At 39.0% G+C, this 12,584-nt stretch overlaps 1 protein-coding gene across 2 annotated transcripts in view; it reads left to right on the top strand.

Annotated features, from left to right (window-relative positions):
• The window catches only part of LOC143974562 (tyrosine-protein phosphatase non-receptor type 9-like), a 106,776-nt gene that overhangs the window by 79,287 nt on the left and 14,905 nt on the right, over positions 1 to 12,584 (top strand). For both annotated transcript variants that reach the window (XM_077476092.1, XM_077476091.1), the window contains 2 exons: positions 2,766 to 2,835; positions 3,289 to 3,367. In XM_077476092.1, the coding sequence (XP_077332218.1) occupies positions 2,766 to 2,835; positions 3,289 to 3,367 (149 nt within the window). The remainder of the gene's footprint in view (positions 1 to 2,765; positions 2,836 to 3,288; positions 3,368 to 12,584) is intronic.

Raw genomic sequence — 12,584 nt, 5'->3', positions numbered from 1 at the left:
TGGGCATATTCCTCACGCGATCATTGAAACTCTACGAGGTGAGATCTTGTATGGAGCCCCAGATAAGGTAAATTGAGTTTTATGTTGTGTTTCCTCCATTATGTGAATAATCGCAGCAACTGTTTTCGCCTTCTTTCCAAGCTGCTTGGCAATAGTCTTGTAGCCTGTTCCAGCCTCGTGTAGGTCTACAATCTTGTCCCTGACATCCTTGGACAGCTCTTTGGTCTTGGCCATGGTGGAGAGATTGGAATCTGATTGCTTCTGTGAACAGGTGTCTTTTATACAGGCAACAAGCTGAGATTAGGAGCACTCCCTTTGAGAGTGCTCCTAATCTCAGCTCATTGCCTATATAAAGACACATGGGAGCCAGAAATCTTGTAGATTGAGGATAAAATACAAATTTTACTCATTAAAATGCAAATCAATTTATAACTTTTTTGAAATGCATTTTTCAGGATATTTTTATTGCCCTGTCTTTCACTCTTAAAATAAACATACCATAAAAATTATAGACTGATCATTTTTGTCAGTGGGCAAACATACAGAATCAACAGGGGATCAAATACTTTTTCCCTCACTGTAAGTCTGATTTTCAAAAGTTAAAACTTCAAATTTGATGCTTGCACAGTGTCATCTGATGTCATCCTGAGGATTTTTTTTCTTTTTTTTTTTTTTTGTTTAATTTTGTTTATTTTTTTAACACTTTTACAGGGTCTAAATCTGATCCTTTCTAAGCTCCAATGCCCCTACTATTGGTGATCAGTTTGTAACTTTTCACTCCTTTGTGTAGATTTCCATGCAGGGGCCCAAATTACCTATTTAAAGTGAAAGGGACTAGTGCCATATTTCCTATCTCAGCCACCCCCTCCTCTAAATAAACAAGCTTTCTCCCAACCTCTGCAAGAGTGAATGTTCACTAAGCTTAGTAAATACAGTGGGGGAAATAATTATTTGATCCCCTGCAGATTTTGTAAGTTTGCCCACTTGCAAAGAAATGAAGGGTCTATAATTATTTTTATTTTTTTTATCATAGGTGTATTTTAAACGATAGAGACAGAATATCAACCAAAAATCCAGAGAAAAACGCATGCTACAAATGTTATAAATTGAGTTGAAGTTCAGTGAGCAAAATAAGTATTTGATCCCGCTATCGACTAACAATAATTCTGGCTCCCACAGACTGGTTACAGTATGTGGTACACAGATTAGTCCTGTCAATTTTAAGAAGGTGGGCCTAATGACAACTTGTTATGCGTATAAAAGTCACCTGTCCACAGAATCTCTTCCTTCCATTCAAACCTCACCATAATGAGCAAGACCAAAGAGCTGAAAATGGACATCAGGGACAAGATTGTAGACCTGCACAAGGCTGGAATGGGCTGCAAGACCATTAGTAAGAAGCTTGGGGAGAATAACACCGTGATTATTTGCAAATGTGGAAAAATACAAAATGACCATCAATCTTCCTCGGTCTGGAGCGCCATGCAAAGTTTTTCCACATGGGGTAAGGATAATCATGAGAGAAAGTGAGGGATCAGCCCAAAACTACACAGGAGGAGCTTGTGAATGATCTTAAGGCAGTTAAGACCACAGTCCCCAAACAAATATTGGTAATGCAATGCGCCGCCATAGATTGAAATCCTGCAACGCCCGCAACACCCCCTCAAGAAGGCACATGTATATGCCCATCTAAAAATTGCCAATGAGCATCAAAATGATTTGGTGCTGTGGTTAGATGAGACCAAAATTGAACTCTTTGGCATTACCTCGTCTTCGCCATGTTTGGAGGAAGAAAAATGTTTATTATGACCCTAAGAACACCATCCTTATAGTCAAGCACGAAGGTGGAAACATTATGCTTTGGGGCTGTTTTTCTGCTAAATGTACAAGCTGTCTTTGCCACATTGAGGGGCCAGTGGACGGTGCCATGTTTTGGAAAATCTTGGATTAGAACCTTCCGTCAGCCAGAAAACTGCAGATGGGTTTTCCAGCATGACAATGACCCAAAACACACTGCCAAGGCAACAAAGCACTGGCTCAAGAAGAAGTACATTAGGGTCATGGAGTGTACTAACCAGGCTCCAGACCTTAATCCTATAGAAAATGTATGGCGGGAGCTGAAACTTCGATTTGCCAAGCGACAACCAAGAACTCTTACGGATTTAGAGAAGATCTGTGAAGAGTGGACCAAAGGCTCTCCTGAGATGTAGCAAACCTGGTCACAACTAGAAGAAATGTCTTACCTCTGTGCTTGCCAACAAGGATTTCTACACCTAGTATGAAGTCATGTTTTGCTTGGGGATCAAATACTTCTTTTACTCACTGAATTGCAACTCCATTTATAACATTTTTATTATGTGTTTTTGGTTGTCTGTCTCGATCATTTAAAATATACCTATGATAAACATTATAGACCCTTCATTTCTCTGTAAGTGGGCAAACGTACAAAATCTGCAGGAGATCAAAAAATGATTTCCCCCATTGTAAGATGACACTTTGTTTAGGTCACTCATCCGAATATGCAAAGGATTTTTTTTTTTTACATTCTGCTGCACACTTTTGGGTTTTTACTAACACAGGTTTTTTTCTACTCCTTTAGAAAGTTTGTAATCTGTAGTGATAAATCTAATTCCACGTACTCTGTAGCCACCTGCTGTAATGGGTTTATACTGTTGGCAATTATTGCCGATCTTGACACAAAAATTATTTTATTAATGACTAAATTTAATGAGTCCATTACACTTTATAACACTTTGATTTTGCAGACCACTGACTATATAAATGCCAGTTTTATGGACGGGTATAAAAGGAAAAATGCCTACATTGCAACACAAGGTAAGATGTATTAATTGCACATGCTTTCAGCTTATCTATCATTGTGTGTGGGTTGCCTGAAAGTTTTATGCATATAAAGAAATTGGCTGCATTTAACAGATCTTCATTACACGACTAGGTTCTGATACATTTCTTGCTGGCATTCTTTTTTTTGTAAGAGACTTATTTTGTGAGTTCAGTCCCATATAGCAACATACAGCTGATACTAATCTTTACCTTCAATGGTGGGATTCAGTAGAGGAACCAGAAATGGTATTGTGAACAATTCAGGGTACTCTGAAGATAATCTAAGGATGACTGCAGCTACTTGCAGATAGATTTTAAGGGCCTGGGAAATAAAGTCTTATTTGGTTTTAGTTTTAGTTTTTTACAGTAACTTTTGATGTAAACTGCACTGTGGAATGACAACTCCTTGATGATTGATTTTTTTTTTTTTTTTTTTTGTTTAACCAGGTCCTTTGCCTAAAACATTTGATGATTTTTGGCGCATGGTGTGGGAACAGAGAGTTTTAATAATTGTCATGACAACAAGGTAAAGTGCAACATTTTCCAAAAAGCTATATGCAATGATCATTAAAATGTGATTAGCTGCTTAATTTGGGTTAGATTAAAATACATTTCTACTAACTTCCCCAGCAGTGTGAGTTTTTCAATCCTACACAAATCAACGTGGCATAATTCTATAAAGATGACTTTACTCTGCTGACATATATGGTGTAATTCTATAAAGAACATCTTACTCTGACATGTTATGTCCATATATGACTATGAGCAAAGTCAAAAAAATATTGTATGTTCTACTTTTAAACCTTTGTTTCAGCTTTTTGTATGCAATGTAGAGTGGATATAAAAAGTCTACACTCCCCTGTTAAAATGTAAGGTTTCTGTGATGTAAAAACATTAGACAAAGATAAATCACTTCACTTCAGAACGCTTTCCACCTTTTACCACTTCACGCAAAATAATGTACCTGTACGTTATTTTGTTAAAGTGGTTGTACCGGGTGATGCCTGCAGCCACACCCATACCGCTTTGTTTAGAGCTGGCGGTCGTGTTTTCTCTATAACAGCTGATGCGGCTAATAAGCTGCTCGGTCATTCTCATGAACAGCGGGAGGGGACGTTCCGCCTCTTTCGCTGTCCGACCGAAGCCGGAAATGGGCTTTGGTCGTGTCTCCGATGTAGTAACACCGAAGCAACGTCACTTCCAGTTTGCTCGAATGCCCATTTCGCAGATTAAAAAAAAAAAAAAAGTGTTCCAAAACGCAAGTGCAAAGGAGAGATTTGGGGTCTTTTAAATCCCAGATCCCTCCATAAAATTTACCTGCCACCACCTATTTACTGTCACAAGGGATGTTAACTTTTATTGCTGTCACAAGGAATGTAATCAGGTTTTCAATTTATTTTTTTAACCAAAGAAAACGCATACGTATGTCACGCCTGTAAATGTGTTCAAATCACATGTGAGGTATCGCCACAACCAGTAGAGTGAGAACCATAATTCTAGCAAAAGGCCTCCTCTGTAACTCTAAATTGATAACCGTTAAAACGTCACCTATGGAGATTTTTTAATTCTGTAGTTTGTCCCCATTCCACGAGTGCGTGCAATTTGAAAGAGTAACATGTTTGATATCTATCTACTCGGCGTAACATCTTTCACAATATACAAAAAAATTGGGCTAACATCCCTGTTTTCTTAGTTTTAAATTCAGAAGAGTGTATTTTTGAAAAAAAAAATTGCGTTTGAAAAATTGCTGCGCAAATACCATGTGACATAAAATATTGCAACGACCGCCATGTTCTCTAGCCTCATTGCTAAAATAGCATATATAATGTTTGGGGATTCTAAGTAATTTTCTAGAAAAAAATACTGATTTTAACTTGTTAACAATAAGTTTCAGAAATGGGCTTGGCCTTGAATTGGTTAATGTGTTATTTTTTTTTTGGGGGGGGGGGGGGGGTAAAAAAAAAAAAAGTGGTTGCATAATTTTGTACAACCTCTTAAAACTGAGGATGTAGCAGTGTTCATAATTAAGCAATCTCATTCAAGCGCATGTTAAATAGGAGTCAGTACACACCTGCAGCCATACTGTAAAGTGCCTCTGATTAACCCCAAGTAAAGTTCGGCTGTTCTTGTAGGTCTTTCCTGACATTATCTTAGTCGCATCCTTCATCAAAAGCCATGGTCCGCAGAGAGCTTCCAACGCATCAGAGGGATTCCATTATTAAAAGGTATCAGTCAGGAGAAGGGTACAAAAGAATTTCCAAGCATTTCCTGTCATCAAGTGGAGAAAATATTGCACAACAGTGACATTACCAAGAACTGAACGTCCCTCCAATGAAGATGAAGACGAGAAGAAAACTGGTCAGGGAGGCTGCCAAGAGGTGTATAGCAACATTAACCACTTCAGCTCTGAAAGGATTTACCCCTTAAGAGAAGTGGGTTTTGTTTTTTGAGAATCATACTTGCCTAGGTGGATGCAGCATCAGACCGATGCTGCAGCTGTCCCTCGGTGTCTCTGCACTGAGAACCGAGCCGCCGAACATCACTGATGGCTTGGTTCTCACTCCTCCCCGAGCAGAGGGCTGCTGACTGTCAGGTAGCATCTCTCCTGCACTGTTCCTCCATGCTCATTGGAGTACTGAGCTGTGGAGGGACGGGGAGCCGCAGTCTCGGCTGCTCACTGAGACTGCTATCAGTCAAGGCAGCTGCCGAATCCAGACTTCCAAAGTCGGGATGATGCTCTGCCTCAACTAATTGCAGTGACATCAACAGAAAGCGGACCTCAGACCGATCTCTGCTGAAAACAGGTCATGGAGTGCAAAATGAATTGCACTCATATGACCCAAAGGAGAAGCCCAGCCTAAAAAGCTCAGGCTGGACTTCTCCTTTTTAATGACCAGGTTATTTTTTGCGATACGACTGTGCTACTTTAACTGACAATTTAACTGCACCCAAATAAAATTTGTCCTTTTTCTCCCACAAATACAGCTTTCTTTTGGGGGTATTTGAACACCACTGCGGTTTTTCTTTTTTGCACTGTAAACAAAAAAAAGACCATTTGGGAAGAAAAATCAATTTTTTTTTTAGTTTTTGCTCTAACACTGTAAAAAACAAACAAATGTATTAATCGGTTTAGGCCAATATGTATTCTTCTATATATTTTTGGTAAAAAAATTGCAATAGGCATACATTCATTGGTTTGCACAAAAGTTATAGCGTCTACAAAATTGGGGATAGATTTTTGAAATATTTTTATCCTTTTTTTTATTTTTGGGGACTGATTGGATACCTTTTGCACTTTTTTTGGGGACCAGTGACATTATTTCAGTGATCAGAACAAAAAATATGCACTGATTACTGTATAAATGACACTGGCAGGGAAGGTGTTAACCCTAGGGGGCGATCAATGGGTTATGTGTGTCCTAGGTAGGTGTTTCTAACTGTGGGGGGGAGTGGACTGACTGGAAGCACATAGATCACTGTTCCTGATAACTAGGAACAGACAATCTCTCTACTCCCCTGTCAGAACGGAGATCTGCTTTGTTTACATAGGCAGATCCCCGTTCTTTCTCTCTGAGAAGCTATTGTGGGTGGTCGGCGGACATAGTGAGCACCGGACCCATGCATCTGCTTCTCTGCTGTGCAGCTGGCGCACGGGCAGTGCTTAGTGCACGAAACGATGTACGGGTACCTCATTTCGTGCAATAGGGCTGCCCTGCTGCAGTATATATTTGGTGGGCGGTACTTAAGTGGCTAAAGGAGCTACAGGAATATCTGGCAAGTGCTGCCTGTGTGCTGCTACATGTGACAGCAATCTCCTGTATTCTTCATATGTTTGGGCTTTGGGGTAGACTGGCAACACTAAAGCCTTTTCTTGCGAAGAAAAATATCCAAGCTTGGCTAAATTTGGCAAAAACACATCTAAAGTCTCCGAAAAGCAGGTGGGAAAATGTGTTATGGTCTGATTAAGAAAAAATGTAACACTGGTTCAGATAAAACCAAAGCTGAAAGAAGGGGGCTCCAAAAGGAAACTCATTGCGCCATGTGTATTGAGCAAAACCTTTTTATTGCAAAAAGTATCAATCCAAATCAAAACTATGAAAAAAGTCAAACCTTCAGCACATCAGAGATGAAAGCATTCACAACAACGTTGTCATGAGCTATTAAACTCACCCGGGCTCTCAGTCATTCAACACCACACACACACCAGGGAACTGATGGGAGCTAGCAATGTATAGAGGCAAAAAAAAACAGCGTAGGTCCATGTTGGCCAATGATGAACAGTAAGGGGGACCGAGTGTGTCAGAAGGCCCATGTGAAAATAGGCCACTATAATATAAAGCAATGTAGATGAACTGGGAAAGTTGACTCATGAGTAGGCACTGAGATCCACAGGGAGGGGGGTCAGGTTCAAGCAGTTGTAAAAAGCCGGCAGCCAGTACGCGGATTGCCAAGGGAGCGAGGGGGAAGAGAGAAGAGCAGTACGCAGGTAATACAAGTGGGATATATCCACATGTCTGTGGCGGATGTAGAGCAGTGAACAGGTAACTCTGGGAACTATGTCCCGTGGACAGTCTCACCCAATGTTCAGCTAAATCCCAAACCAGGGTTGAACTTTTTGGCTGTAAAAACAACCCTGCACATCACCAAAAGAACACCATACCCACAGTGAAGCATGGTGGTGTCAGCCTCATGCTTTGGGGCTGTTTTTCTTCAGCTGGAACAGGGGCCATAGTCAAGGTAGAGGGAATTATGAACAGTTCCAAATACCAATCAATATTGGCACAAAACGTTTAGGCTTCTGCTAGAAAGCTGAACATGAGGAGGAATTTCATCTTTCAGCATAACAACGACCCAAAGCATACATCCAAATCAACAAAGGAATGGCTTCACCAGAAGATTAAAGTTTTGGAACGGCCCAGCCAGAGCCCAGACATGAATCTGATTAAAAAACTGTGGGGTGATCTGAAGGGGGCTGTGAACAGGAGATGCCCTCGTAATCTGACAGATTTGGAATGTTTTTGCAAAGAAGAGTGGGCAAATATTGGCAAGTCAAGATGTGTCATGCTGATAGTCTAATACCCAAAAAGACTGAGTGCTGTAATAAAATCAAATAGTGCTTCAACAAAGTATTAGTTTAAGAGTGTGCACTAGGGCTGAAATAACTAATCGCTCGATTACTATCTTCAAAATCGATTAATCGGCCAGTAACATAATGGGGTTAAAAAACTAAAATTGGCCCTTTATAGTACAAAAAGAGCAAATCACTACTGTAAATATTACTTTCACAGTTCTACAGTAAAAGAAATTGAACCCCTTACATTAGCGATTATTTGCCTTTTTTTGTACTATAACGGGCTACTTTCAGTTTTTTTTTAACCCCATCATGTTACTAAATGTCTTAGATCTGGTTAACGTGTGTTTTTAGCTGAAAAGCACTACAGTTCATTTACATGGTTTCCTATTGGACACGTTCACATCTATGCTTTTTTTCTGCCGCTGCGTATTTGGAAAGGGTCAGGGACTTTTAAGTTAAAAAGAAAAAACAAAAACAAAAAAACTGTACTTTTTGGTTCAATATACTTCAATGGAGGAGCTGCAGAAAAAGCATGTAATGCGGTTTTGCAGCAATTTGTGCTTTTAATCTGCCCAAGAACAAATTGACCAAAAAAAAAAACAAATCGCAGCAAAATCACCTGCACAAAAATCAAAACGCACAGCAAAAAGCACTACAGAAACAGGATCAAAAGCAAACTGCATAGGTGTGTACCGAGCCTTATGCTGACCACACGGATCAATTTTCAGACCAGAATATTGAGACAAAAATCTTTGTACATTAGCTGAATGAAAGAGTGTTTGAATGTTTCACTTGTTTTTAACATTCTGTTTTTAAAATGTAATTTCTGAACAAAAACCAAATAAACTGTCTGAAAATTCTTTTGACCAAGACGTTTGCTATTTCCAAATTTTCCCGTCGCTGTGGTTGAAAATGAACGCCGATGTGATCCCACTAACGATTCAAAAATCAAACAAACGTACTTAAAATTACGTTTTTTTTTTTTTTTTAAGGAAGACATTGGTTGGTTTGTTTTTTAAATAAAAAAAAAATGATAAAAAGGCAAAAAGAAAAGATAAGATTGCGCTATGGACAAATTTACCCGTTTGCTAGACAAGTTTAAATAAGTGAATGTTAAAATGATTATAATAAAGTGAACTGTGAAGGGTTAAAGCTGCCTGTGCTTGAAACCTATCCCTCTAAATGGGAATAGATTAGAAATGTGAAAAGTAAAATAAGCTTTGGCGCTAAAACCTAAATGGTGTACTAAAAATGCTAATACTCTACAAATTACATAAAAATTACATAAAATGAAGCCCAATGTGGGAATTTCACCAATACACTGTATATGTGATATTAAAGCTATATGTAAATGGAAATGTGTATCCGTTATCCTACATAGTAACTATGCACAAGTGTGGTAAAAAATATTGACTATGCACAAGTGTGGTAAATGATATGATAAAAATTACAACTAATCTATCACAACTAAAAATGTAGGTGCTTTGACAAAAAGTGCTTTAGCTCACGTAAATGAGCCAATACTTATATTCTAAAAAGTGACAATCAAAAGGACATTGTGAAGATACCAAGTGAAAACATCAAAAAAATTAAAAAAATTAAAAAAATTAAAAAAATTAAAAAAATCATATAATGTCCAATCCAAAATATGTTATAATGTCCAAAAAAATAACAATATTTGTTCAGAGTCGCATCATCTAGTTGCTGAAAAAACGCATAAGACTTTTATCAGATAGGAAGGTGAAGCAAGGTGACTGGTGAAAACAAGGGTTAAATTCCTCTCCGGTGCGCCACAGCAATGGACATCTTTAAATATGTCAATAGTAGGAAAGTTAACTTAATGGAGGTGTTCAATCAAGAACATGTGGTCATCCGACAGGACCTGGAAAGTTTATTCAAACATCTAAAACACTGCTTAGAAAAACAATTGAGAGTATGGTGGGATGTGGCCATACTAGAGATGTACATAACTGAGAAAATAACACCCAGAAGATTACGCTGGGATGTTTCTCCTAATGATGCAGTTAATGATAAACAATTGATGGATGATTGGTACAGGTTCTTTAATCAAAGTGAGACCGAATTGTTGCAAAAAATAGTAATGAGACGACAACACAAATTAAGGAACATAGAAATGGAGATCACACAACTTAGAGAACAACTAACACCATTTAAAGAAACAGAGGAATACTTAAACAAGGAAAGGGAACTACAAGAAACTATAAAGAAGTATGACAAAGAAGTGCAACAGAAGAAACAGAAAAAGTTTAAAAGGGACGTACTGGACTACAAAAACCAGCAGGTCTACAAATGGCAGACAGATAATAATTACAGCGATGTGGAAAATGAAACTTCACTGATGGAAGAATCAGGAGAAAATGATATACAAGAAGAAGAACAACATTGGGTAAGGGATATACAGACACAAAGTAACACGGTTGTACAGAACACCCCTGCTACCCCAGCACATAGGAGAACAGAAGGCAGAACTCCTAGGGAACAAACTCAGAACAGATATTGGGACAACCGCACTCCCTATACGCCAAATATCCCCAGACATCCCAATAGGTATTCACCCCTGAGAGAATACCCCCAATACACCCCTTATAGGAATAGGGGATACAATAGAGATTTTTTTCACAGGGGGCAGGAGCGCAGACCACCCAGAATACCGGACACTTACCACAACCCATGGAGAGAAGGAGGACCTTTTCGATACCCGGGAAGAAACCAGCAAAGAAGCCAGTACAGAAATGGAGGTTGGAACCCGAGATGGACCAGACAAGACAACCCAAGGAGAAACCATGGAGAACACGAACGCCCTTGGCAACAGAGAAGGGCGGAACAATACAGGCCATCAGACTGGCAAACAGAAAACGCACAAGGGGGAAGAGAGGAGGCCTCCAGAAAAAGAAGAAGAGAACAATAGGAGATGGCATTTACAATCTCAGCCAAGTCGTGTTCACAGAAGAGGAACTCAGAATTTTAAACATGGGGTTGAAATTTGCACCTGATAAAGGTCTGGATAAATTTGAAACTTACATAGACCTCCAAAAATTCGTGAGGAAACTTAATATCACCAAGTTTTTCGGTCCAACAAAGCCAAATACCAGGGACAAAGACAACGGTCCATACAAACATTCTCAATTAAGGAACAACTCCACATTCAACCCTAAGGTAACGCAGGATGAGAATATAAAAGTTTTCAAAAAGATGGTGGAGAACGATTTGAAGAACTTGGAAGTAAAAAGAACTAAAGGAAAAAACATATGGAACACCATTAAGCGGATAGAAAAACAGAAAGGCATAGTAATTAGACCAGCGGACAAAGGGGGGGGCCTGGTAATTTTAAACAAACAGGACTATGAGAGGGAAATGGAGAATTTACTTAACATCCCTAACACCTATAAGAAACTGAAGAAAAATCCCAAAGCTGAATACGAAAGGAAACTTAAAAAATTTGTAGAAAAAGGAAAAACCCTCGGCATTTTAAACAAAAAGGAATCCAGATATCTAATACAGAAGGCACCTAAAACTCCAATTATATACCACGTCCTTAAAATACACAAGAATCAGAGCAACCCACCTGGGCGACCAATTGTGAGTGGGATCGATTCCTTGTTCTCCAGATTAGGGGCCTATATTGATGGCTTCCTGCAACCGTTGGTAATCAAAGGAAAGTCTTATTTACGTGACAGCAAACAACTGATTGGAGAAATGAAAAATCTGACAATTCAAGAAAAAGACCTATTGGTCACGATTGATGTGGAATCGTTATACACCAATATAAGACAGGATGATGGGCTCAGTAGCGTCGAGTGGGCATTACAACAGATGTCTGACCTAAAACAAGAACAAATACAATATCTAACGGAAGGTCTTAAAATGGCAATGCACCACAATTATTTTTGGTATAAGGGAACATACTATAATCAGATCAAAGGTGTAGCCATGGGGGCCAAATATGCCCCCAGTGTAGCGAATTTATTTCTCAATAGATGGGAGGAAGAGCAAATATATGGTGTACATAGGGAGAACCTCAAAATGTACCGACGGTATATAGATGATATCGTGATAATATGGGGTGGCACAGCAGAACAACTCCAAGAATTTTTCAACGAGATTAACCATAATATTTACAACATAAAATTCACTGGTAATTACAACAGCAACAGTGTAAATTACTTAGATCTACAAATATACAAGGAAGGAAACAAACTGGACACACGCACTTTCTTCAAACCCACCGACCGTAACGGTTACATTCCCACAAATAGTTGTCATCATGCTAAATGGTTGGGGAACATACCGAAAGGCCAACTGATGCGACTTTACAGAAACTGCAGCAGAAGCACTGACTATGAACAACAAGCGGAAATAATAATAGAAAGGTTCAAAAATAAGGGATATGATGAAAGGGGCCTGCGTAAACTGAAAAATGAAATAAAACAAATGGAACGGAACAAATTATTGGAAGATAAAAAACAAGAGAGAACTAACAACGCATCAGTTGCTTTCCTCACGGGATACAATAGGCAACATAAAGAGGTGGAATCCATCATCAAGAAACATTGGCCTATCTTGAAAGCAGATCACACACTCAAAGACATCCTCCCAAAAAAACCACGATTTATTTACAGAAGGGCACCTACACTGAGGAACAAACTTG

The sequence above is a fragment of the Lithobates pipiens genome, unplaced genomic scaffold (genome assembly GCF_037356315.1).
Source record: "Lithobates pipiens isolate NorthernLeopardFrog02 unplaced genomic scaffold, aLitPip1_a1.2 Scaffold_13, whole genome shotgun sequence".
Classification (NCBI taxonomy): domain Eukaryota; kingdom Metazoa; phylum Chordata; class Amphibia; order Anura; family Ranidae; genus Lithobates; species Lithobates pipiens.
This window is presented reverse-complemented; position numbering and strand designations above follow the sequence as displayed.